The sequence below is a fragment of the Cyprinus carpio genome, chromosome B4, assembly GCF_018340385.1.
Source record: "Cyprinus carpio isolate SPL01 chromosome B4, ASM1834038v1, whole genome shotgun sequence".
NCBI lineage: Eukaryota > Metazoa > Chordata > Actinopteri > Cypriniformes > Cyprinidae > Cyprinus > Cyprinus carpio.
The window spans coordinates 7,379,815-7,405,954 of record NC_056600.1 but is presented as its reverse complement, the minus strand read 5'-3'; the positions used below and the strand labels follow the sequence as shown (position 1 = coordinate 7,405,954).

Here is a 26,140-nt window from a genome sequence, read left to right as displayed (position 1 = left end):
ATATCTTATTACTTAATATTCAGGCTAAATATAATAATAATGAAACAAATATAAAATGTTTTATCATATAAAAATGTAAATATGAAAATACACACAGACCAAAGTGAATCATGTTCGTGTGTAAGTATCAAGCACTTTCAAAGTCTAGAGGGAAGACTCGCCATTTAAATGCATAACATGTCTGAGCTGTTGTCATGGTGTATTTTTCAAAAACGTTAAAAGCTGCTCTCAAAAGCGTTTGAAGATGATTGGTCCTGCCCTCAAGAGCGGTGTAGAACAGAACCACATCTGAGCTGGCCATGACACCCATTTGCTGCTAATGCAGGATCTTAATGCAATTTCCACTGCTGAATAATTTACTGCTTGTCAGCGCCTCTACACGCTATTTCTTTCCCATCTCTCACGGTTTTTAACCAGTGCTTCTGGGACACATGACCCAAACAGGAAGAGGCTGGATCGGGAAAGAAATTGCATGTGTATGTGTGTGTGTGTGACAGAAAAAGGGTGGAAAAACAGAAAGGGTCTACTGGGAGCCGTATCACACAAGCTCTTGACAAACACATTTAAAGAGGAAGGTCAGCAACCATTGAGTTCTTACTTTAGCGACTGGTTCTTGTCCTTGGTCTTGTGCTCCACCGCCAGCTTTGCAGATTGACCCACGGTGAAGGCAAATGTGCCCTGGACGTGCTGCGGGTATCTGAGCTTATGCATGTGCTTCCTGAACACCTCCGCGAGATCTGACGCCACCTCCTCATCAAAGGCGATCTTCATCAGCTACAAGAGAGAAAAAAAAAAAATTAAGTTATTGGTAAAGAGTAAAGACTTGATCAATTTTCAATGCTTTTAAACAACAAATATACAAAATAAAATATTTGCATTCTTATTTTTTGCACCAAAACCCATAAAGTCAGATACAGGTTTTTTTTTTTTGGTCACTTTCTAAATGTTTTTTGGGGGACATCTAAACAATCCTAAATATCCATTTTAAAAACAAGCTTCAAAAAGGAGTAAGAAATAGATATTTTAAAATATTTTTTTAAAATATAATAAAATGATATAATTAATATATGCTGTTAAAATAACACTAGTCTGTATTAACTGAATATTGACTGAATTAACTGAATTGTATTGTCATTCTCTTGAGTTCTCTTTGGCATCCAAACAATCCTAAATATTAATTAAAAAATATATATTAAATACAAAACAAATGAAATAAATAAATTAATTAAATTAAATAAATATTTTGGAATTATAAATATATACAATTATAATATAATAATAGAATTATATAATATTAACCTGAAATAACTGAATAGAAAGGATTTTTTGTGCACTTAATGTAATGTGAGTTATGGAGAAACAGGAAACAGAGAAAGGTCAGGTGATACCCAATACCTGAAAGGTGCAGGAACGCAGCTGGAGCCCCTCCTGGACTAACTGATCCATGGGAAGGTTAACAGAGATCCGCTTCTCTTTCGTGAGGGAGGCGACGGGGAAGGAGCGGGTGACCACTTGCTCTCCAACTGCACAATACAAACATGAACAGCAAAATTGAATGCATCTACAAAAAGGCTTTTTGTGTAACAGGCACATTGATTTTCATTTTCAATTTCACAGCGTGAGCACAAGTTAGCGAGAAAACTCCTTCAGACAAGCAGGAAACTTGTATAATTCATGAGCACCAGCATCCCAGCAGCACGACTGCAGAGACTTCACCAAAGTGAGCTGCTCCAAACAAACTACACAAATCAACCCCAAACGACAAGCATGACTTTTGACCAACAGGAGCGTACCGAGAGGGTCAGTAGGCGTTCCCTTGAATATGAGGCGGTAGTTAGAAAGGAAGATGGCTCCCTCGGCGGGCAGCAGGGGCGGACCACCCAAGGCGCCCGTGGCTTCCTCTCGGCCATCTGTTATAAGGTGCACCCGCATGCCGTCCATCACAAACTCCTCACCGGGGAGCAGCGTTGGTCTCAAAAGCTTGGGCTGGAGTCAGACAGACAGAGAAAAATAAAGAGGAAACAGAGAGACAGGGCAAGAAAAGTCAGTATATATCATAAATGAGTTGCTCAAATATGAAATTCATACCAAGAACTAGAGGAAATTGATCACAAAAACACAGCAAAGGTGCATTTCCTCTCTGTCAGTTTTGACATTTCTTGAGCATGTAAACACACTTTTAATCTAATGAACCAAATTCATCAGAAAGTTTCAGGTTGACATGAAATTGAATTTGTAATGTAATTTATTTCAGAGTAAAACAGGATATTCTATTAAGTGTGACTGATTTTATCCACTGGGAACTGATTAGATCATGAAATGTGGATGTTACATCACAAGAGAAACGCTTAGTTATCAAATGTATCATTATTTTCTATGATAGCAAAATATATTAACAAAAACTGCCAAATTACTTTACCTTAAATGACTTTTTTTTTAATCAAATGTCCTAATTTTTTTTTTTATTAACTTTTTTAAAAATTGCCTGATTTAATTTTTTTTAAATGTAAATTACCATTTTTTTAATCAAATTACAATTTTGTAAAAAAAAAAAAAAAAAAAAAAAAAAAATTTACTTAAATTACATTTTTTATTTAATTATTGATAAATAATTTTAAATAAATTATTTTTAAATTACATTACATACATTATTACTGATTTTTTTTTTTAAATGTAAATGACATTTTTTTAACAAAATTAAAAAATTTAAATACATCTTTGTTTACTTAAATGATGTATTTTTATTTAATTATTAATAAACAATACATTATTAAAAATATATTAAAAATATATATATTTTTAAATGACAATATTTTAGAAAGACTTCATTAACAAAACAGTATGTAATATTTGGATGAGAGATTACAAAAGACAACTATTTTATATAATGAGCCCTGATGAATCATGCACAACAGGACAGTTTACATGCATTATAAAGTAAACAGGGTCAATTTCAATTCCATGCTGACTGGGATACTTGGATTAGTGTATTTATAATTTGGATGTAAAACATTCTGTCCCACAGTTTTTCGAAATTTAATTTCATATGTCCGGATATGCCAGAAGCAACATTTTCATCTGGGAAAAATAGCTTATGTTTATGCCACAGAACATTTTTCCCAAATAAACAAATGCATTATGAGTAAAAAAATAAAAATAAACAGTGAAGCAAAGCAAATTTCTCCATCTAGACACAAACACTCTCTAAATACTTATAATATGCACAAGCACATTCATCACATCCAGTGCTGAGACTCTGAATGAGCTACAGATCTCACGAGAATCTACTGTCTTCCAGAGAAATGTGTTCTTGTAATGGGAAGTGATCTTGATCTGTCTAGCACTGTACAGCAGGTGGGCTCCATTCACACTCTCCTGTTTGATTTCTTGGGAAAGTGTTCAATGCTGGCGTCCAGTGACAGCATTGGTTGCCAGGCATTGAGTGATGAAAGATGCATGACTGATTCTCCAGCACAGAGTACTTTTCTTTAGAATTCAGTAGAGTGAAAACAGAGTCCAAAAAAACGGCAAGGTCTTTATCACACTTCACTGCACTGTTCTGCCCTTGTGCTTAAATGAGTAGTTCAAGATGAGCACATTTGCTCATGTTGTTCCAAACCCATATGACTTCCTTTCATCCATGGAAAACAAACATAATAGTTTATTTAGCAGGTGTTCGTTTTTTATGCAATGACGGTAAATAAATAAAATATAAATAAGCAAATAATTAAATAAATAAAATTAAGTCAACCAGATGTGGAACAACATGAGGGTGTGTAAATCAAAATAATTTGATGTGGTAAAACATGTGGGTTTGTATATAATAATATAAAATAAAATAAAATAAAATGTTTGGAAGGACATGAGCATGAACAAATAAATCTAACTTTCATTTTAGAGTGAAATAATAATTTTAGGGTGAAGATAACTTTTTAAATACTAAAATAATTAAAAGAAAAAGTCAAATATATCTGGAATGACATGAGGGAGCGTAAATGAAGATTATTTATAAAAAAAATGTTTGAAAGGAGATGAGCATGAATAAATAAATATAACTTTTGTTTTAGGGTAAAATTTAATTAAGGTGAATAAAAAATAAATTATTTCAAAAGTAATAAAATAATTAAAAGAAAGTCAAACATATCTGGAATGACACGAGGGAGAGTAAATGCAAAAATAAAATAAAATTAAATAAAGTTGTACCAAGATCTTTGATAAAATCAAACCTTTGTGTTAAAGGAAAGCACAGCAGAATGCCAGACTAAAGTGTGCTGAAAACAGCAGGCCAGTAAGACCAGCATGCATCACTCAGGCCACGGTCAGCACGCAAACGTACCTGCCGTGGCACTCTGACTCATGGGTGGAGGGGCTGAAGTGGGATGTGAGTGGATCTGCCTGGTTTTCTACACTGCAATTCCTGCCCAGCGGAACATAAAACAATGAGTTGGTTACCTTTTGGATGGGCGGCAGTCGTTTGCTCTCCCTGTGAACCGCGTCCAATGTCTCGATGTGCATTTGAACGATATCTAAAAGACAAACACCACAGCATATTTAAAAAATTATAATTAAAAGACCAATTTTGCACTATGCATACACATTCTGATGGCTTCAAAGTCAGGTTAAATCTCTAGAACTTTTACCGGGTATCATTGTGTGAAGGGCCTTGAGGTGTTCGTTGGTCACGCCGCTCTCGTTGCACACTTTGTCAACAAAGCGGTTGATGAACCGAACGACAGAGTTCGCAACATCTGAGCTCTCAGCATCCTCAAAGCCGCTCTCCGTGTCGTAGCTTTCTGCCATGCTGCCCGCAATACTGAAAAAATGAAAAACTAAATTAGCGGTCAGTTTTTTTTTTTTTTTTTCATTTGACTTTTTATTGCATTGCATTGTGTTTTATCAAACTATGTGTTTTTGTGGCCACACACAGCAGCACACACCTGTTGGTGACGTAGCTGTTGCTGACGCTCTCCACGTCTCCCAGGCCGGTGTTGCGGAGCAGCCGGTTCTTGCTGGTGTCGAGTGGCAGCAGCAGGTAACTCATGCGGTTGGCATAGTGGATGGCCTGACTGAAAACCGTGCTCTCTTCCTTCTGAACTCTCTCCTGCTGCTGCTCTTTGCTCAGCGTGGGCCACAGACGACTCTGCTCAGACGCCAACTCCAGGGCACTCAGCTGCTTCTGACCCCCAACACCCTCCCCATCCTGAAAGAGACAGAGGTCAAAGGTCAATGCAAAGGGTAGCAGTAAAATAAAAGAAAATCTTTTATACATCAATTTTTTCTCTCTTTTTATATATATAAAAAGAACATACACTAGTGTTTAAAAGTTTGGAGCTGGTAAGATGTTTTTGAAATATGTTATGCTCATGAAAGCTGTATTTATTTGATCAAAAATACAGCAAAAATGGTCATATTGTGAAATATTATTACAAAATAAAATAAGCTTTCTATTTTAATATATTTTAAAATGTAATTTATTCCTGTGATCAAAGCTGAATTTTAAGCATCATTATTCCAGTCTTCAGTGTCACATGATCCTTCAGAAATCTTTCCAATATGCTTAAAATAAAAAATAAAAATAAATAATAACAATAATTTAAAAATAAAATGAAATAATGAAATGAAATGAAATAAATAAAATAAAATAAAATAAAATAAAATAAAATAAAATAAAATAAAATAAAATAAAATAAAATAAACTTACAGGGGCGGATGTGTCTCCCTCCTCGCCATTCTCTAGGTACAGGGCCCGGATGTGTTTCTGAACATCACTGTAAAACATGGCCTCCCAGAACTGCATGTTCGTCCACACCATGTGCTCCTGAACGCAGCTGTAGGCGAATTGAGTGATGCCTCCACCCAGTTTCTGTAACAAAAACAGTTTTCTTTTCAACTATTTCTTTAACTTCACTCTTGTGCTTCTAGAAAATAAATATAGTACACCTACAAATAATCATTCACATCTTCACTCACCCGACAAAAGGCGGTGACCAATGGCAGCAGGGCAGCAGCAATACCATGTTCATCCATATGTGAGCAATCCTGAAAATATAAATAGAAGCATATTTTATACAAAGTCATCAAAACATTTGAATAGCACTATTTATGGAGTAATATGATGATAACAATCAACAGCAATCATAAACTAAATCAAAACATCATAGTTTCCACTTCCTTATTGCAGCACAACATTCTCATAAACACTCTGTGACTGACTGCATGAAAGACGACACTCTTGTGTTTTACCTGCAGGGTGCAGTTCATCATGCGGATGATGTAGTCAAATTGTTGGTCGTCTAGAACGGCCCTGTTCTGCAGCACGTGCAGGTTGAGCTCCTGGGTCAGACAGACACGCGCCGCCCGACCTTTCAGAGCCCGTAACACTGCCGGCATTAACTGCAGAAACACACAAACAAGTTAAAACACACCCATATACACAAAGATACACACATTTGAGATCATAAATGCTTTAGCAGAAACAGACTCCATAAATCTGGGTTATGTTTATCAGAAAAACATAAATAAGAGGTGGGTACCTTCTTGGCTTCCAGCATCTTGCTGTCGAAAATGTATGTGATGCAGTTCCTGACCACCTCTAACCTCCTGGCGCTGTTGGCCAGAACATTCCCGTTCCTGTCCACTATGTCAGCTAGAAGCAAGCCGGAGACAAAAACATGAAGATTATGAAGATCAACACAAAGTTTCGACACATCAGTATGACAAGTTCATCTGAATGTTATATTTGAGCACATTTTTTGTTTGTTTGCTACATCTTGGGCCCTAGGAAATCAGTTTTATTTTTTCCTAAATTCTATTTTAATTTTTTCCAAATTCCATTCTTTCCAAAAACAATAATTTTTCTGTATTCTGTTTTTCTGTCTAGAATTGTTTTAATCAAACAGCATGTCTAATTAATTGAAATCATGAAAATTACATAATTTAACAGCAATTTATAAGTTAAAAAAAAATTACATCTAAGGCCTTATGAAATTTTTTTTTCTCCCTCAAGTTCAGTTTTGTTTTTAACAAATTTTGTGTTTTCCATTCATTTTCTGAATTCCATTTTAATGGTTTCATTAAATTTTAATAATCAAATGCATCTCTAAATAATTGATCTGATAAAAACAAATCGTTTATTTTTATTTTCTTTCTTTCTTTCTTTCTTTTCTCCACAAATCCTGTGCTGTGTGTTTACATTTTTCTGGGAAATCAATTCTGGTTAATCATTTTTCTGGTAAATATTCCTTAAAAATAATGTTTTAATAATAATTTTATTAGTAGTAGTAGTACTTTTAGTATTATCTTTCTGTTTAAGTTTTTTATTTTTGTAACGGTTTTTTATAGTTAAGGGTTGTTGTGAAGACCTTTAAGTCTATGATAGTTTTTTCCTCAAAAGAAACGGTAAAATCCTCATTAAGTGACTCTCAGAGCAGTTCTAGATATTATGCTCATGTGTTCATGTATTGATATATTGAGAGGTGAAAACACCACAAGCGTCATGAGTTTTTGTTGTTTTGTTTATTTATTGGTGTATTGAGAGGTGGAGACACCGCGAGTGTTTTTCGCTTTTCATGTGTGTTTTTGAGGTCTAATATTCACAGACACTAGTCTATATTACATTTTGATTTAATTGTACTGACCTACTTTTAAATTTTTTTTTCCAAAATTTGGCAAATTCCATGTTATACAGTAAATTCCATTTTTATGACTGTATTCCACGATTCTGTCCAGGTTTTTTCACATCACGGGAATCATAGGGCCCTATACATCAGAATTGCAGTCTCACCCAGTGGAGGTCCTGTTGGGACCATGCCCTTCAGTTCGGCCTTAACCACCGGTGGGGCGGTTTTGAGTTTTGCCGCTGCGTGGTCTATAAAGAGCTGCACGGAGACCTCGTCCAGCTGCGGGAAAGAGGTCTGTGGGAGCCGGGGCTGTGCGTTTTCAGCTGTTCTCTGACCTCGGTGCATGGTTACTGCTGGGTATGGGTTTTCCTTTGGGAAAAAAAAAATGGAGACAACTTGTGTTTAAGAGACAAAATTACAAACAAAATTATGGAATTAATTAATGAATTAACAGCACTAAATAGAAGTTTTAATTTTAGATTTGCAAATGAATTTAGGCATCACAGCATTGTGATATACCTATGAAAAACAAATTTTTATTTCAAGATTTCCTAAAAATTACATAAAACTATTAAATGAATGCTGGTACCACTTAAGTATAGGGACCAATTATTAACATATGGGCTGTTTGTTAGTACTTACAAAGCACAAATTCTGCACCCCTAATCCTACCCAACACCTAAACTTAACAACTACCTTACTTAACTACTAATTTTATGTATTTAATTTGTTTATTTAGTAAGAAGTTATTTTTAATGGTTTGTTAATAGTGAGAATTGGACCTTAAAATAAAGTGTGACCTTAATGTTTTCAAAGATGAACATTACTGCAACATTCCACACAAAAACGAAAACTAGGTTATTATTTACTCTCCCTCATGTTATACCAAACCAATATGACAAAAGTCGATAAAAGCAGATATTTTAAAAAATGCTAAATGGTTGGTTTCAGTTCCAATTGACTTCTACTGTATTTTTTGTCCATAATATAGAAGTAAATGGGAACAGAAACTGTTTGGTTACCAAAAATCTATTTTATATTTCATTTCACAGAAAAAAGAAAGCCATACAGATTTGAAACAACATGAGTAAAAGATAACAGAGTTTCAGTTTTGGGTGAACTATCCCTTTAAGTGAGAGTTAGAATAAAAATAATAATATTGGTTAATAACCTATATTTTACCGATATATAGTGCATCACTAACTGCAAATATTCTTTATTTTAGTTACAAATAAAAGCTTGGGGAAAAAATAACCGTTAAAGTGCCAGGATCTGCACTTGTATTTTAAATACCCAATTTTGATGTGTCAATGCATCATACATTTTTGAAAAGCTGCTCAGCCAGCTCCTTAATATGCTTCATCACTTTGTGATGGTCTCCTGTCTCCTGGCGAATGCGCTCCACCTGATTGGCTATAAGCTACAATGAAAGGAAATAAGAGAAAAAGGGTCAGAAAGCTTGATAAACACAAAAAGAAGGCATCCTTCTAAATTTCCTATAAGCTGTCAGCTATTTCCATCCAACACCTATGACTTACATCGTCAAACAGGTCTGTGGCTCGGTACGGAGGACCCCGCTCAGACACAAACCCAGCAAAGGCCATGCCGTCGAGCACCTTCATCAGGAAGTCATCCTCAGTTAGTGCTCTCTGCCCCAAAAATGCAGCTGAGAGAAAACAACAAGCTTTAAAGGCCTGTCCATGACTTTCTTTTAGCGTTTGTGTCTGAAGTTTAATTTTAGGGCTCTTCGGTACCTTATGGAAGCGTATGACGGGTTCAGGGTGGATGCGAATTATATGCAGACACCATCGATAGCCCTGAAAGAGCTGTGCGAACAGCCACAGGAAGACAGCGCGGATCTCCTTATCCTGCAGCGCACACAAAACAATGACACTCTCGTAAAACAATCACTTCCTACAACGTCATGTCCATCTGAACAGTTTGGCTGTCAATAAATAACATTTGCATTTCTAGATGTGATGTCAGATGCTGGCGATTACTCAAGGAAGAAGGAAAAACATATTTATCGATTAAAAAGAGATTTAGAAAGAATTTTACCTGAATTTTTAGTGTGGATGGCTGAACGGAAGATGGAGGAAAAGCATGATCAGCCACTTCCAGCTCTGGATCGAGAATCTTTATCAAACAAAACATACACATACATCAAGATAACAGTGCAGTACACTACTTAATTGCCCACTATATACATCTAGTCACTGATAAGAAGAGACTCCGATGCTGATAAATTTAGTAAACAAGTAAACAATACAAATAATGATGGATTCAAATATTTGCTCTGGCATCAATTCTTTAATAGAAGATTCAACACATGAACTGAATTTGCTTCCGATATGATTATTTTGTTCAAAAACATGCTGAAGGTACAAAGCTAAAGGTTTCATTTGAGTTTTAAGTAGATTAGTGACCAGGATGGATTGCTATTTTAGCATTATTTATGAAGTAGTTTAGTGTTTATTCATATTTTAAGTTATCTATTTAATGTTTTCATTTTAACTTGTATTTTTTTTTAGCATTTTTGTTATGTGCGTTGACATGTTTATTAGTTTTGATAAATAATATTTTTATTGTTCTTTTAATATTTTTTGTATTTTTTTATATTATTTTATTTCAGCAACTTTAGCAGCCTTTCTATGTTTTTTTTTTCATGTAATATTTATATTTTATTTTATTTCAGCTTTATTTAAATTAACAAAAAACTTACCGTTTTTAATAAGTTATAGATTTACTTCCTTTAACAATAACAATACTGTCTGGATATGGTGGGTTTCTTTGAATACCATATGAACATAATTCATTTTTATACTATAATTCATAGTCAATTATTTAATTCAGTATTGAATGCACTGAATTTTCACTGGTGCATCACACATTTTTACACCCCAACTAACAATGCCACCATTTAAAGCCTCAAGTCATAAATCAGTTTAACGTGAGCCGCAACAGTTTAAAACACAATGTTCATTGTGTCTGTGACAAGACAAAGCAACAATAAATCACAAATCTTCCTTGTTATTCTGAGTTTCAGTCAAGCCACAAAACCATTTTTATTTGGTCGGTGGTTTGGTTTCGCTACATTTGTATCCCAAAGTCAAATCTAACCGGCCCAAAATCCTACTGCACAGAACTGTATTTAAACATCAAACATGTTCTGATTGACTTTGTGCAGTAAATCACTTTCAGTGAAGACAGAAAAATATTTCTAAAAGATACATGTCTTTATAACGCGCCTGCATCCGAATCTGGCTCGTCTATGCACACGAGCGCTTCTGTAATTACAGAAAGCTGCTGTCCAGAGCTGGAGCTAATAACAAAACTCACTTAGTTAATTGAAAAGGTAGAGGATTAGGCACAGGACATAAACTAAAGACGGCAGTTGCCTACACAACTATCAGAAGCATCTTTAACCTTGAGATAAAGAGCACTGAGGATCAGGAAAGAGAAAACAAAGAAACCCAGCTTTTTCCAGGCAATTAAACAGATGAAATGGGTTTATTACTGAGGCATGGCCCTCTCTTTTCTCAGCCGTGATAATTATCTCTCCCTGAGGGGATGCGGTTATGTGAGCCCTGCTCGCCTCTGCCACTGCTGCTGGGATGGTCTGTCTGCCTTGGCGCCACAGACATTCATTTCAGAGAGACAGCAGTGACTGCCGGACTCTGGGATTGTTTCCAGGGGGGCAAAATGTGAATGCCACACACATGGACCTTTATGTGCCAATTTAGATTTAATCTAAACAAACACTGACAGACAACCGGACACTTTTAGGTATGAGCACAGAACGGAAAAACCCTATTCATTTTCATTTTCCTGAAAAGAAAAACAACTTCCTTGCAGAAAAGATCTAAGCCTAAAAGTGACTCATACTGTAAAATTTAAAAGGAAGTTTTTGAATTGTCAACATTAAACTGGAAATAAATATGATAATTCTGCTTGGAAATGTTTATTTGTCAGAGCCAGAAAAAAAGTGGGGAAAATTGTATATCAGCTGATATATATGAAATAAAAACAAACAAAAACAAAAAAGGGTATGAATTAGGCATACATCATTTTGTACTATACCAGTTATCAGACAAAATTAAGAGATTTTTTTCATTTATTGGTATCAGTGAATTAAAAAAAATAAATGTATCATTTATTAACTAATGATTTAAAAAAAGGCTGTTAACAGCCAATAATATTGTACAAATTAAAGATTCACAATATAGCTGCAACATATCAGTTAGTCAATATTAATGTTTTTTTTTTTAATTAGCAGAATTAGTAAATGACAGAATGAAAAAAATAAATATGATTTGAACAAATAAACATAAAAATCTGGTTCTAATTAATAGAACCAGTAATAACAATATATCAGCACCATATCAGTTTTCAGTCAATATTAAAAAATAAAATAAAAAGGTTTTTTTGGTTAATGTTGTTATACTGATTTTTTCTTTAGAGAATTTTCAGTATCAGTATATTTAAAATAAAATAAAAAGTATAATAATAAAATATTCACTGATATCGACTGATAACCAGCTTGCATCTCTATGCAAAAACTTTATAATATTATGCCTGGTTAGGACAACATGTAAGAATTTACAGGTTTTTAAATTTAGTTTCCCAAGAATAAAATGCCTTTAAGTATCATTATATTGATTGAGAAATTAATAGTGAAATGTTTTATGGACTCTCAACAAGAACTTCCAAATATTTTTTTTTTTTTTTGAGAATATTGCCATATAATTGCAACTACTTAAAACCACTATAAAGCTGCCTGTAAAATGATTATCAGCACAATAATCTTACTCACAGTACAAGGAAGTACGCGTGGTTGAGTAATGTGTGCCGAGAATCAGTTAACTACCGCTGGCACAAAACCTCATTATGATAAATATTTATTTCATGTGTTTTTATAGCCCCAATCCATCCATTAAACCTACAACACTTCCTCGGTCTGTGCGGCAGTTTGTCGAATCAACTTAATGTCAACTATTACATATTTTACTCTGCCAGTGATTACTCAACCTTGAGACTGGCATACATCCACCAAATGGGTAAAGCAGGTCGGTTACCATTGAGATGACGGTCTGTGTGTGATGAAGAAGTGGCTCAGGCAGCAGGGATATGTGGACACACTCAGGAATGGTGACCGTCCCTCCATCCAGGTCTGCAATGATTACATCGAGCTGTGAATCAAACACAGGAACATAGATGTAAATATGGACCCTTATTGTTCTATATGGGCAGATGCAGAAATATGCATAACATCAACTCGTATTTCAAAAACAGGAAACTGAGCGACTCTTTAAGGACAAGACCAAACTGGTTAACACATGAGAGCCGATTCAGCCTTCTCAGACAAAGAAATTTAGCGAATGAGACCTCCTTCGCAAGTATCTTTTGTTTAAATTTCTGACTAAAGGAGCATTTGGGTCCTGAGTTGAGTTCAAGTATTATTCCCTGGTATCAAGTATCACATCGTCTCTCAGCTGAACTCAAGTCATCACATGTAAATGTTAAAGGATGTTGGACTTTTCCTTGTAAGCTAAGCTAACCAAGATAATAACAGTCTAGCAGGTGTAATTTTTTGGAGTAAATGCCTATTATTACAGCATTTGGAAGTACAAAAAACAGCAGGTGATATATGTTCAACAAGATAAACATCATAAAAAATGGGTCAGGAATTTCCCATTGAAAGGCTTTATTACCATAAGGAAGAAACTGAAAAAAATCTGATAAAATGCAACCCTATCGCATGATCTTTGATACAATTCTATGATAATTAAGCATTTATGTAAAAAAAAAAAAAAAAAAAAAAAAAAGAAAAAGAAAAAATGGGTCGGAGGTTTGATGCTAAATCCAGACAATAAAATGCAACCAAATATATAATCAGGCAAAATTAATAGATTATACACTTTCAAAAAAGGACAAAAACTAGTTGAGATGCACCAAGATAAAGCAATTCAGGAGTATGAGGGCACACGTGTTCTTGCATCTGATCTCATGTTGCGTATTGCATGGAAAGCTTTTGTTTCATTTTGCTCTATATGGCAGATATCTGATCAAACCTTATCTCAAAAAAGTCTACATTTCTCGAAGTGTGTTGCATTATGTTCTCCAGCTCCCGGCATGATTAAAAGAAGAGATATCTCACCAGCTCCTGGGTCTCCGAGCGGAAGTGTGAGTTGACTCCTATGATGAAGGGCGTCGGAGTGCTGAGCACCTCCAGCAGCTTTCCCGGTAAGATGGGAACATACGTGAAACTGGAGAGAGGGGATATAAAATCATGGGGGAGGTTGAAATGATGATTAAAATAAGGAAAAATGAGAACAATAAATGGAAAAACAGAACTGGATGATCTCTCCAAAAAATATGTTTTTTAACAAGAAATAATAAAGGGGATGCAATAAGTTTTGTTGCTGATTTCAGTTAGTATTATTTTTTCATTTTAATGCTTTTGTACTTTAGATTTTTATTTTAAAAGCAGACAACAATACATAACAACAACAACATTGTTATTGTTGTTGTTATTATTACAGTAACAATGGCAAATAAAATAACTTATTTTTATAATAACAAATAAAAATATATTATAATCGTTATTAGTAGTAGCAACAACAACAAAAATAAAAAATAATAATAATGAATACAGCAACTTTATATTGTTGTCAAAAATAACAATAAAATAACAATAATAACAATAATAATTTTTCGTTGTTGTTGCTATTAATTGTTTTTATTAATATTAATAAGAAAAATTATTATTTTTTTGTTTTTGTTGTTTTTTTTTATTATTACAGTAACGATGACATAAAAATATTTTATTATTATATTAGTTATTAGCAGTAATATTAGTATTAGTCACAAGAAAATAATAATAAAATAATCAATATTATTATTGTTATCATTCATAATAATAATAATAATAATACAATAAACTCATTTTATAATAATACATGACACTCCTTATAATTATTATAATGGTTAATAATAATATTAATAACAATGAATAATAATAATAATAAAACAATGATAATTTTCATTGACGTTATTGTTGTTATTATTAATAATAGTAATAATAATACTTCTTGTTATTTTTATAATAAGAAACAACAATATTAAGTTGCTGTTTTCATTATTATTATTGTTATTATTATTATTATTATTATACAATTTGCAATTTTGAATTATTCTAAAATCAACCAGAAATATAAATTTCACCTTTTATTTAAATTAAATTTATTCAAAACATTTTCAAACAAGAAATCAGTAAGAAGCAAACAAATTTGAATTCGCCAACATATGATCCCTCTTCACCTGTACTTGAGTGGGAACATGATGGCCAGCAGAGCTCTGCAGGCGTCAGTTAAACGCTGGTAACTGCTGGAGAGGAACAGGATCTTGTGCTCCGTCAGAGCAGCGCAAAACAGACAGAGAACATTGATGATTCCTGCAGAAAGAGAGAGAGAGAGAGAGAGAGGTCAGCTGAGCCTAAAAATATCAGACCCACTTCCTCTGTTAATTTAACAACACAAGGTGGAGATTACACCGACCACATCTGACACTTGACACCAACTGTTGCTGTTTTAATGAAGCTGATTTGCTGTTTAGCACCTAAGCCTGCCGCTGATTGGCTTACCAAGCTGTCTGAAAAGCTGGGCCACGCTGCAGCCGCTCACAGGCAGGGAGTCGTTTATGGGCGTCTGGATAACTTGCCTGTCACCCGCACCGAGCGTAATGGTCCTCTGCAGAGACGGAAAGAGGAGCGAGAAAAGAAAGATACAGATAAAGAGGTGGGGATGAGAGATCGGGAGATGACAGGAGAAATGAAAATGAGTTTTAACACCTTCTAACACCTCCACCATGGCATTATGGGAAAGATTAATGTAAGTTTGAATGAGATATAGGGGTTTGACTGTGGGCGTGTCTCATCAGTAAAGCTGGTTCCGTGATTAGCGGTAAATATCCGTCACCTGTTTTCAAATGCACCGGGAGTTCATACACAGGGCCGTAGTTCACTGACAAGCTACGCAATATCGTGTTCATAATCGAATGCGATTAATCTCAATTATGAACAGAATATTGCGTAGCTTGTCAGTGAAGTACGGCTCTGTGTATTAACTGCCGCTCCCGTTTGAAAACAGGTGACAGACATTTACCGCTAATCACGGAACCGGCTTTACTGATGAGACACGCATGACAAATGCATGCGATTAATCGTGCAGCCCTAGATTAATGTGTGCGCGGCAGGCTGGTCGTGGGGTGAGCTAAAGACGGGAGGTTATTCAACAGAGAAAAAGGAACTTTTCACCATTTATAAAAAGCACCCAAGAGAAAACAACATAGGTTTTTTTTGGGGGGGGCATTTTCACATCTATTTCCTGTTGTGAACAAGTCACCTTTACATTCTGTGCTTTTTTTTGTGATAGTTACAGATGAAAAAGTTTTAAATAATCAGGTTGAGGAGGGAAATCTGCTGTTAAGAACATCAGAAAGAATCTCAGAATCACAAAATATTAACTTCCAGGAGTATAAGGTGAATAATACAATGTTTTACATTATAAATATAAGGTCAGCTCATACAAAAATGTTATAATTAGTGCAAATACCATGACAAAACATTATCAAATATTAGCTGGGAATTATAAGATGTTAAACAATCAGCAGCTCTAATTAGTCCAGAATCATCCACGCAACCAAACACATACTTTTGTGTATGCCTATTTTAGGACAGTTAATTCAGGTAAAGGTGAGGTCAGTAAATATCAAGAAACCAGTCCTTTTACATTAAAAGTCAGGACAGGAAGTAAAGAGGTGGCTGTAAAATGACAGCAGGGTGTGATGTCATCACTGACTTCAAACAGCCACAGCACACAAGCGTTTAACAGCTTTGCATTAGAGCGCATGCACGTTACACACACTCATAAAACCTCATGACAGGCCCAATCCAAAGCGATAACGTATGCAACTGCACAGAAGCGTCATTTGCGATCATGCATTCATCATGATTAAGATAATTACAATCATTGCACACTTGAAATTCCCTTCCAACTGTGAATTTTAAGTGAATACAGAAATGCCATGCAATGCGCATTTTTATCACTCTTTTTATGGTGTCAGTTAGTCCGAATGAAGAACAAAATTGAAAAACAATTTTGTGTGTGTGTGTGTGTGTGTGTGTGTGTGTGTGTGTGTGTGTGTGTGTGTGTGTGTGTGTGCATATATATACACACATTTTATAGATTTTGAACTGTTATTTTAAACATTAAAATGTTTAAAACAAAAATATATAAAATAAAAAAATTTTTTTTTTAATTTAGTTATTTTTGATTACATTTTGAATAATATTTTATATATTTTAATATTCACTTTTATTTTTAAAATGTATAAAATGTACAAATAAAAAATAAAATTATTACAAATTACAGTATTACTTGTATTTTATACAATATTTATATCTTGACATTTTTAAAACTATAAATAAATATGAATAAAATGTATTTATTTATTTATTTCAAAGGACTTGTTTTGCTTAATGTACAGGTGTTTAAACAAAACAAAAAATCTAAAGGGGACAAAAAAAGCCATTAAATTAATCAGCCTCATTAGTTCCATTTCCCAAAATCATTGTTAGGCTAAATTAAATGAAAGCTTAAGCTTGAAAGCAATTGGCACTGATAGTCTTTATGATCAACTTTAAGCTTACAATGCTTCTGGGAAACACAGTCCTGATGCTTTACTAATAACTGTGCAATATTACTGTGTAATAACTAGAAACTAATGCATGCCTTTGACCACAGCAACAAGAGAGTGACACTGGAAAACTGGACATTTTCATACTAAGTCTTGACACAATCAGTGATTAAACAACAAGTTAGTCACATACTGGATTAATTTTGATCATAATTTCTGTGATCTAATTGATTCCCCCGATGTTGAGTGTGTTGAGCAAAACAAAGGGGATAGCAGGATTGACAGTGAGAGAAAGAGCTGAACGTAATCAAACAGGGCGTACCGAGCTCTCCTCTCTGTCGTCCTGGCCCGGCTAGATTAACACACACAGCAACACAAAACACAAACCATTAGACACACCAAAATTTACAGACAGTGCAATTTATATATATATATATAAAAAAAGCAAACAAGGAAATACATGACAAGATGCATAACACAAGGTTGTGATGATAAAACATAGCTGTGAGGGCAAGGGTCAGAGAATTATGAAAATTCAGCTGGCGTATTAACAGGTAAAACCCTTCCTGAAAAAGTGAGGCCTGGGAAAACTCTAACTTGTATAGCAGATTAGATATTACATTGATGACTTCTGGTATGGCCATATTTATATGGATTATCTTGCAATTGAGAAAATACACAGACACGTTTTAGTTGGCATTACAGTCAAGGGTCATGGACAGTAAAACATGCCCTTCAGGAACTCCAAAATAACCAAGACTCAGTGGATTCTCAGCACTGCTGCTGAAAAAAAATCCCCTTATTCACATGCAGACTTTTGACCAAGTCACACCTGACTCACCAATTCCACTGGCTTCCCAACATACAGATACGTGCCAAACGCCTTGTTTCTGTCACAGTGCTTTCATTTAATTGGCTGAGACTTTTATTAAATCCAGGCATGTTTGATATTTTACAGTGTGTTTTAGCACTGTCAGAAAATATGCATATTTAAGGCAAAGAAAGAATGTACATTTAAAATGTAAAAACTTAAAACTTAAATTTAAAACCTACTAAGAAAAATAATAATAACATTAATACAATAAATAATTACATATTGAGTGAACAAATTATTGTATTATTAAGTAATGAATGCTGATTAAGTTTAATAAAATTTAAATATAAATATTATAAATAATAATAATCCATAATATAGCCAAAATGATTGCAAGTAGATCATGAGATAAATCTTTAAATCAATAACTAAATTACAGCAAAAATGTTGCATATATAATTTTTATATATTAATTATTTTTATGTATTTAAAAAAAATATATATATTTTATTTTTATCTTGTACATTTAAAATGTACAAATGAAAGAAAGACAATATAAAATTAGATTATTTAGGATATTTAAAAAAAATTATATATTAATATTTATGATTATCAGAAACATCACATTTTTCTATATCTAGGTGGTGATTAGGGCTAATAAAATTACATATAAATACTATAATTAAAGTCACTTTTCCCCCAAGTTTTGTAATGATGTTTAATATTATTGTATGGCTTAAAAGGTCATGTTTTTCTACCGACCCATGATATGGCCTAGTTTGCTGCAAGTAGAATGTAAGATAGATCTATAGTCAATAACTAAAATACAGCAAAAATACTTCCTATAAAATAGGATGATTATTTAGAGTATTTGAAAAAAACTTATGTATTAATACTTATTTATTATTATTAGAAACATCACATCATTCTTTATCCAAATTTAATATTAAATAAAAAAAATAATATGAGAATAATCTTGTAACTCTGAACAATGAATTTAAGACATTTTACTTTAATGACCTTGCAACATAAAGAAACACACATATATAGCTCTATTTATTAATATATAAATAAATAGAGTTCTATTTATTTTTTAATGACCTTCTGCTCTGTTATATGCTCAACTATTGGCCTAAGACATGGTTAATTTAATCAGAAACTGATTCAGAACAATCCATCATCCTAATTTTCAAATGGCAAGTTTAAACATGATGTTATACACAAAACACTCCCTTTCCAGTGCACACAAGATCAAGCAAAACAATCAAGCACTGAAGCTGTAGTATGTTGTTTTGCGTGTTTCTAAGGCTGTCATTCATACGAGCTGCAGTGTGCTTAGACACCATCTGCCACCGTCCCAGCCCATATGTTCAGTCCACGCCAACCAGGCCCAGGACACAAACACCGGCCCCATAAGCCTCTGTGTGTAAGCGTGTGTGTATGCGTGTGTAAGAAGGTGCTTATCTGTGCACTGTCCCATAAAATAATCAATAAGCAGATGAAAGAAACTGCCTCCAAAACAAATAAATAAATAATGATTGATGCATTTCATATGCAACTGATTGCAGCCAAAGACTCAGGAAGGAAAAAGCCACAATGTGGATTCTCATGAGCAGCAGTGATTTCAAATGACTGAGAAATGCAAAGCGTAGATTGATTGATTGATTGATTGTCAGGCAGAATCACAAATGGGTGGATTGGTTGAAGCTGCTCGAAGGTAAATGTTACCTGGAAACAACCCAGCAGCCAGTCAGTTAAACTACAAAGAGGGGGGTCATTTATCTGGAACACAAGGGAGTCAGGTTTACACTTCAGGGGAGGGAATCATTTGCTTGTAACACAAAAACCGCACGTCAGCTTGAGAATATGAGAAGGTGAGCATGTTATACAGCAACCAGTCATACTTAAAAGGATAGTTCTCTTAAAAATGAAACTGTCATTTTATTCACAAGCATGGCTTGATTTATGAGAAAGAGAAACTGGCCACTCTTTTATATATAATGAAAGTGATTGGGGATTTTACAGTCAAGCTCCAAAAACAAATGAGTTTCAGAGAATAAATACTTATTAAATGTATAAATACTTATTAACACTTACTAAAATTAGTTCTATCTTTGCATAAAGAGATCATATAACTTCAGAGCACTCAGAATACAGTGCATGTGTCATATACACCACTTTTATGATACTTTTATAGTGTTTTTTGTGTTATTTTGGAAATTAACACCAGGGTTATTATAGTTAATTATTACACGGCTATGTGGAATACTTGATTCTGATTGGTCAGTCGTGACATTCCGAGGTATGTTATTCCTCAATAACAACCGGTAAAAGCTAATAACACCGGCTCTCCCAGGTAACTGAAGTCGGCGCTGTACTCTTGCTTGAACAATTTTTTCTTGGTGGAAGCTTTGCATTTGTTTAGCTATAAAATATTAAAACTTGATTCAAAATGGTGTACAATTATTTAATTATGTCATCCTGGTATCGCGGACGCGCTTTCGTTTTATACAAACCCAGCTGCTGCCATTTTGCTATGATTGTTTTGTACGCTGTAATGGTTTATAAGTGAACTAACAAACTGGTAAGGTTTTAAAACATTTTTGTCTTAATTCTTTTATTGCCTTAATTATTTTTGTGGTGAAATGTTGTGTAATAAGAGGTTTGTTTGAACCGTTTCCCTTAAATGTCTGTCTAGCTTGAATTTGCCGCTTGCTTGTAACTGCTGTCTTCATGGAAGCTTTGCGTTCAAATTTTTCAACTCAAATCAATATTTTGTGTCTAATTATTTACTTGTGTGGCAAGTAGCCCGCTCCGCGTCGGGGTCCTGATCACCCTGTCGGGGTTTATTCTGAGAGAACAACCAGCTGGATGTACATTATCCCTTACTTAAACCATTTGTAACAACAATTATATATATATATATTCCCCCCAACAAGTTCTCATTTTCATTTAGTTTAACTTGATAATTAAAACTGAAATAATAATGAATAACAACAGTATATATTTACCAAAAAAAAACTGGAAAAAAATACTACACAAAAAAACATACAACAAAATTACTAAAACTAAGTAAAATTTAAATAATATGGAAAATATAAAAATGAAAATGATTTAAAATTATTAATAAAAACTAAAATATTATCTCAATGAACACATCTCAAAGCCCCATTCATCTTCATTATAAGGAAAACGAGTAGCCTGGATATTCTTCAAATCATCTTTTTGTGTTTTAGAGAAAAAAGATGATATAAGGTTTTAATAATTTCAATGCTCGTTAATGAAATGAATTGGTGAAATATCATTATAAACTAGGATTATCTAAATATATGTTAAGTTTAGTACATGGTACATAGTATTCAGGGTCATCAAGTGTCCATCATTCTGAGACAGATGAGGAAACATATGAAGGTTAAGACTAAAGCATCCGTGTCTTCTAAATAGTGCAAATCTTGCACACTGCCCATGATGCAAGGGATTACATCACCATTTATAAATGTGTTTTTAATCTCTGATCTCTTCAGAGATAAACACTCATTTATCCATAGAAAATGAAGGTCTGTGTTGAAGAGAAATCAGAAAAACAATATATACAGACATTGGATTTTTTTTTTTATTAAAACATTGCAGACTGTCACCTGCATTTCTTTTGGACATGTCCACAGCTGGCAACTTTCTGGTCAGGTGTATTTGATACATTTAATAAAGCTCTGAACACTAATATAGACCCTGATCCCTTGTAAGTCCTCTTTGAAGTATCCTTTAGACCTGATCTGACAGCCCAAGATAGTAAAGTTGTTGCTTTTCCTACAATCTTGGCCAGACGAGCTATACTTCTTAAGTGGAAGCACACTTCGCCCCTGACACATGACAGGTGGATACAGGACATTTTTTTTACTGTATCAGACTTGAAAAGTTAAGATTCTCAATCTCTGGTTCACTCAAATCCTTTTATAAGACTTGGGATCCTTTTTCGGACCATATTAAAGGACTACCTTTGTGCACCTGTAACTGCCAACATCTGTTAGAAGGGATTTTTTTTTTTTTTTACTTATATATTGGTTAATTATATCTATTTTATTTCATTTGTTATCATTTATTTATTTATATAATTTACTTTTTTCTGTGTTTCTGTGTTTCTGTGGATTGTGGATTGTGTTAGTGATTGATAATGTACTACTTTCTATTGTGTTGGGCGATATGGTCATTTTTTCCAATCATCATATCGTCAGCCCGTGAGATCGATGATAAACGATATTATCGTGCATGGGTGGAGCAAGAGAGAGACTCTTTGTTCTTGTCATAGTATAGCTATTTGGTGTTTTAAACCGTGCAGGTGCGCGAGAGAGAGCCTATGGAATCACCAATAATCGAAAAAATATACTTTCAAACATACTGATAAACCAACGTTAAATATAAAAATACTGTATATAAAACAGCTAGTTCATATATAGTCGGACGCAACTATCATATCGCGCATCCTGTGACAAATTTGCCGCATCTGCGCACGGAAGTTATCAGTCTAAATGTTCTGCAAAATCAGTCAACGGTGAAAATCAATAGTAGATTTCATTTAAAGTCCAACAGTTTAACACTAATATTGGACATAAACAAACACGTTAAATATAAAGTTTTCAAAACAGGTTAGTTCATATATTTGGAGTAAAGTTCAATTGAACTGATGCATCAGTCATATAACGCTCCGGACAGGGCGCCGCATGACGAGCCTGACGCACCGCCACAGAAACAAGAATGAGATGCATTCTAACATAACTGTGGCATTAAACTCAGTTAGTGATGGCTTGTTTAAAATTTTGCACATATATAGGCCGTTCAGATTACTTGTTAAAGTGCAATGAAATACCTTATATCTGCAGACGATGTACGTCTGTTTGTGGATGGAGACTTCTTCACCGGCTACAGGCTCTAATCCTCATTTGCACGCGCGTGTGTGTGTGAAATGCGGTGCTGATGTGAAATAGCTGGGCAGTTTGATAGCCATATTATAATAGGACGCCCAATAAAAATAAAAACAACAATTATAATTATTATTATAATTTAATACATTAATAGGAGAATGAGCCTAATATCGTCTTGACTATCGACAGGGATATATGCTTTTGTTGTATTTGTGTCTATGGTTATAGTCAAATTACTATTGTTTTTGTGTATAGGCATAATTGTAATTGTAAAATAAAATTTAATTTGATTTGATTTATAAAACACTTGCAGACTGTGCGAAATTCTCACCTGAGAGCCTCCAGCTATAGGAATGATGCAAGTGAGAAGGTTTCCAATCACCGTTTCCATAGGAACGGTGAGGCCATCCGCATGAACATTGTAGATTAGACTCAAGCAGTTCTGCAGAGTAAAGAGAAATAAGATTGAAGGAAATCTAATAACATCATACCTGTATTGCTGTAATTTATTTATTTTTTTACTTTTCATAGATTTAGACAGGACAGGAAACGATTGGAGGGAAATGGTATCGGCCGGATTTGAACCTGCATTCCCTGTCTCAACATGACTAGAATTTGTGTAAAATACAAAATCTTGAATTGCATTTATGCAAACTTAGGCAAAATTTGGTTTTCTGTGTAACATCACAAAATCTGTGGATTTTAATGTCACCAAGGTAACTGGCTAACACATGAGAATTTCATAAGAATTACTGGGTGCATGGGTGGGTGTTGGAAAAAAAAATAGATAAATAAATAAATAGATACATAAATTAATTTATAGTTTCACCACTGTTTTCCAGCAAAAGTATGTTTCAAATAGCTGTTATGGAGTTACAATATAAATGCACAATTTCCAGCTATTGCTTTTCTTCTTTTTTTTTATTTATTACATTTTTAGTTTATTAAGATTAAGTATATTTGCATTTTATTTATTATGATTATTTAATGCAACTCTTTGAAAACATATTATTTCTTATATAGCACAGTTTTTCTTCGCATAAATAAAATGTTGCTTTTTGTGATCAGGGTCAGGAAGATAAAAAAGTTTAATGAAAACAATTCTACTACTTCTACTACTAATAACAACTAAATTAAAAATAGTTAATTTTTAAAATATCTAAATTATATTTAGATATTTTCCTTTATATATCTAAAAGAAAATACAGATTTTTTTTTCTGATCCATTAAATAAGTTATAATATTGTTAAGGTCAGAGAAAACGGTAGCCTAAAATAATAAAAATCTTACTGCTGAGCCCTGACTTGTTTTAGATTCTGTCACGTGCAACTTTGTGTGTGTCTCTCTTACCCTAAAAACCTCCGTGTGGTCCAAAAAGGACACGAGAACCAGGCTTTTAGGAGCGTATAGTTGAGCGGGCTGGAGCACATCTGGACTGTCATCTTCATCGGCCTCACTGGGCTCTCCTTTCTGTAGCTGAACACACAAACAACAAATAAAACACCCTCAAGCTGCACCTAGAATTACTACACTTCAAATTACTTAAACATTAGATAGTTAATCTACAAAAGAAGCAATATCTCCATTTGAACTCAGCAGTAAATCACCCCACCCATCAGCACCGTTAAATCCTGTTATATAATGTCTGCACGTGCTCGGCACAAACCTGTGGGTTCTCCACGGACTCCCAGAAGGTGAAGCAGGCGCAGTAATGCCTCTCGGAGTTGATGTCCGTGAGAACCGACACAAAGAAAGACGGAGGCTTTCTCTCTGGAACCAGCTGCCATCCACTGGGCTGACAGAACTGAAAGAGACGCCACAAAATTAAAAGGATGGCTTCATCAGATCCTATAAAAACACTGCCAGAATTATTTAATTTTGTTGGATAAATCTATAAATTCTGGAATATCCTCTCTATTTGTTTGTGATGGGCTTACCAGCTCAAGGCCCTGAGGAAAGGGGTTATCTTCCCAGTCCTTCTCTGGGAAACGCTGGAGAATCCGGCCTTGACCCTCACCACCTCCTACACAAAAACAAAGAGAAAAACAAAGATTAAATGGACGCATAAGGACTGAAAACAGCTCATGTAAAGCTTTGCAAATTTGACTTGACAGAAAATGCCTTCAGTTTAGTGCACAACATGATAACCCCATAAAAAACATAATATGCTGATAATGAGTACTTCCTGACTTATTAACAAGTAGTGCAAACTATATTCACGTCTTTGTATTTTAGGCATTGTTAATTAGTAATTTCAAACTAACATGAAATCATTTTTAATTCCTTAATGTCTCTTATGCATGATTCATTGTTCTGGAGGAAAAAAGTTCTGCTCTCATAACCTTGTATCAAAATTCCTTTGAAATGACTTAAAATAAAACTTCAAAACTAAAAGAAAAAGCACAAAATATGATATATAATAAGATAAATATACAAATACTATAAATCAAACAAAACTAAAAAGAAACCAACAAACAAAAAAACAAAAATGAAACAAACAAAACAGAAAATACAAAACAAGTAAAACAAACATCAAAACATTTGAGTTTGAAGCTGTATGAAACAGGCTGAAAAGAAAACAAAAATAAGACAAAGCACAAAATTACATAAAATAAATGTACAAATATGATAAAGCAAACAAAAACCCTAAAATAAAACAAAAATGAAAAACAAAAAGAACAGAAAATAAAACAAACATCAAAAGACAAAAAACATTTGCGTTTGAAGCTGTATGAAGTAGGCTGAAAATAAAATTTGACACATAAAATAAAAATAAGAAAAAAAATAAACTATTCAAAACATTTCAGCGTTTTGAAGTATAAAAAAGGCAGTGTAAGTGAGGGTTGAAAATGTCACAAAAAGAGAGGAGAGGAGAAACAGCACCTGCCTGGGCTTTCGTCAGCTAAACAAAACCATACAGACCCACCATAAAACAAACAATGACTGGGACATCTCCCAAAACCCGGGACAAGAATCAGAAAGCACACACAAATGAAATCCTTTTGCAGGGCTGGATGATCTAATGTACAGCACTAACAGCACTCCAAAAGACCATCACTTAGGAATTCATCTACCTCTTTGAACATTTTATC

The 26,140-nt window shown here is 34.0% G+C and overlaps 1 protein-coding gene across 7 annotated transcripts in view; it reads right to left on the bottom strand.

Annotated features, from left to right (window-relative positions):
* LOC109072088 (myotubularin-related protein 5-like) overlaps positions 1 to 26,140 on the bottom strand; it is a 53,653-nt gene that overhangs the window by 9,590 nt on the left and 17,923 nt on the right. Inside the window, exons 2-26 of one of the 7 annotated variants that reach the window (XM_042721812.1) lie at positions 24,986 to 25,071; positions 24,715 to 24,852; positions 24,399 to 24,524; positions 23,380 to 23,490; positions 19,858 to 19,911; positions 17,638 to 17,667; positions 15,262 to 15,367; positions 14,940 to 15,072; positions 13,777 to 13,885; positions 12,695 to 12,808; positions 9,678 to 9,755; positions 9,373 to 9,487; positions 9,158 to 9,285; positions 8,941 to 9,039; positions 7,784 to 7,988; positions 6,534 to 6,646; positions 6,244 to 6,393; positions 5,971 to 6,039; positions 5,702 to 5,863; positions 4,938 to 5,200; positions 4,641 to 4,813; positions 4,453 to 4,526; positions 1,794 to 1,986; positions 1,396 to 1,523; positions 599 to 774 (exon numbers count right to left, since the gene is read on the bottom strand). In XM_042721812.1, coding sequence (XP_042577746.1) covers positions 599 to 774; positions 1,396 to 1,523; positions 1,794 to 1,986; positions 4,453 to 4,526; positions 4,641 to 4,813; positions 4,938 to 5,200; positions 5,702 to 5,863; positions 5,971 to 6,039; positions 6,244 to 6,393; positions 6,534 to 6,646; positions 7,784 to 7,988; positions 8,941 to 9,039; positions 9,158 to 9,285; positions 9,373 to 9,487; positions 9,678 to 9,755; positions 12,695 to 12,808; positions 13,777 to 13,885; positions 14,940 to 15,072; positions 15,262 to 15,367; positions 17,638 to 17,667; positions 19,858 to 19,911; positions 23,380 to 23,490; positions 24,399 to 24,524; positions 24,715 to 24,852; positions 24,986 to 25,071 — 3,133 coding nt within the window. Of the gene's footprint in view, positions 1 to 598; positions 775 to 1,395; positions 1,524 to 1,793; positions 1,987 to 4,452; positions 4,527 to 4,640; positions 4,814 to 4,937; positions 5,201 to 5,701; positions 5,864 to 5,970; positions 6,040 to 6,243; positions 6,394 to 6,533; positions 6,647 to 7,783; positions 7,989 to 8,940; positions 9,040 to 9,157; positions 9,287 to 9,372; positions 9,488 to 9,677; positions 9,756 to 12,694; positions 12,809 to 13,776; positions 13,886 to 14,939; positions 15,073 to 15,261; positions 15,368 to 17,637; positions 17,668 to 19,857; positions 19,912 to 23,379; positions 23,491 to 24,398; positions 24,525 to 24,714; positions 24,853 to 24,985; positions 25,072 to 26,140 lie in introns of all 7 variants that reach the window. The other 6 variants (XM_042721816.1, XM_042721813.1, XM_042721814.1 and 3 more) reach the window with 6 other exon arrangements.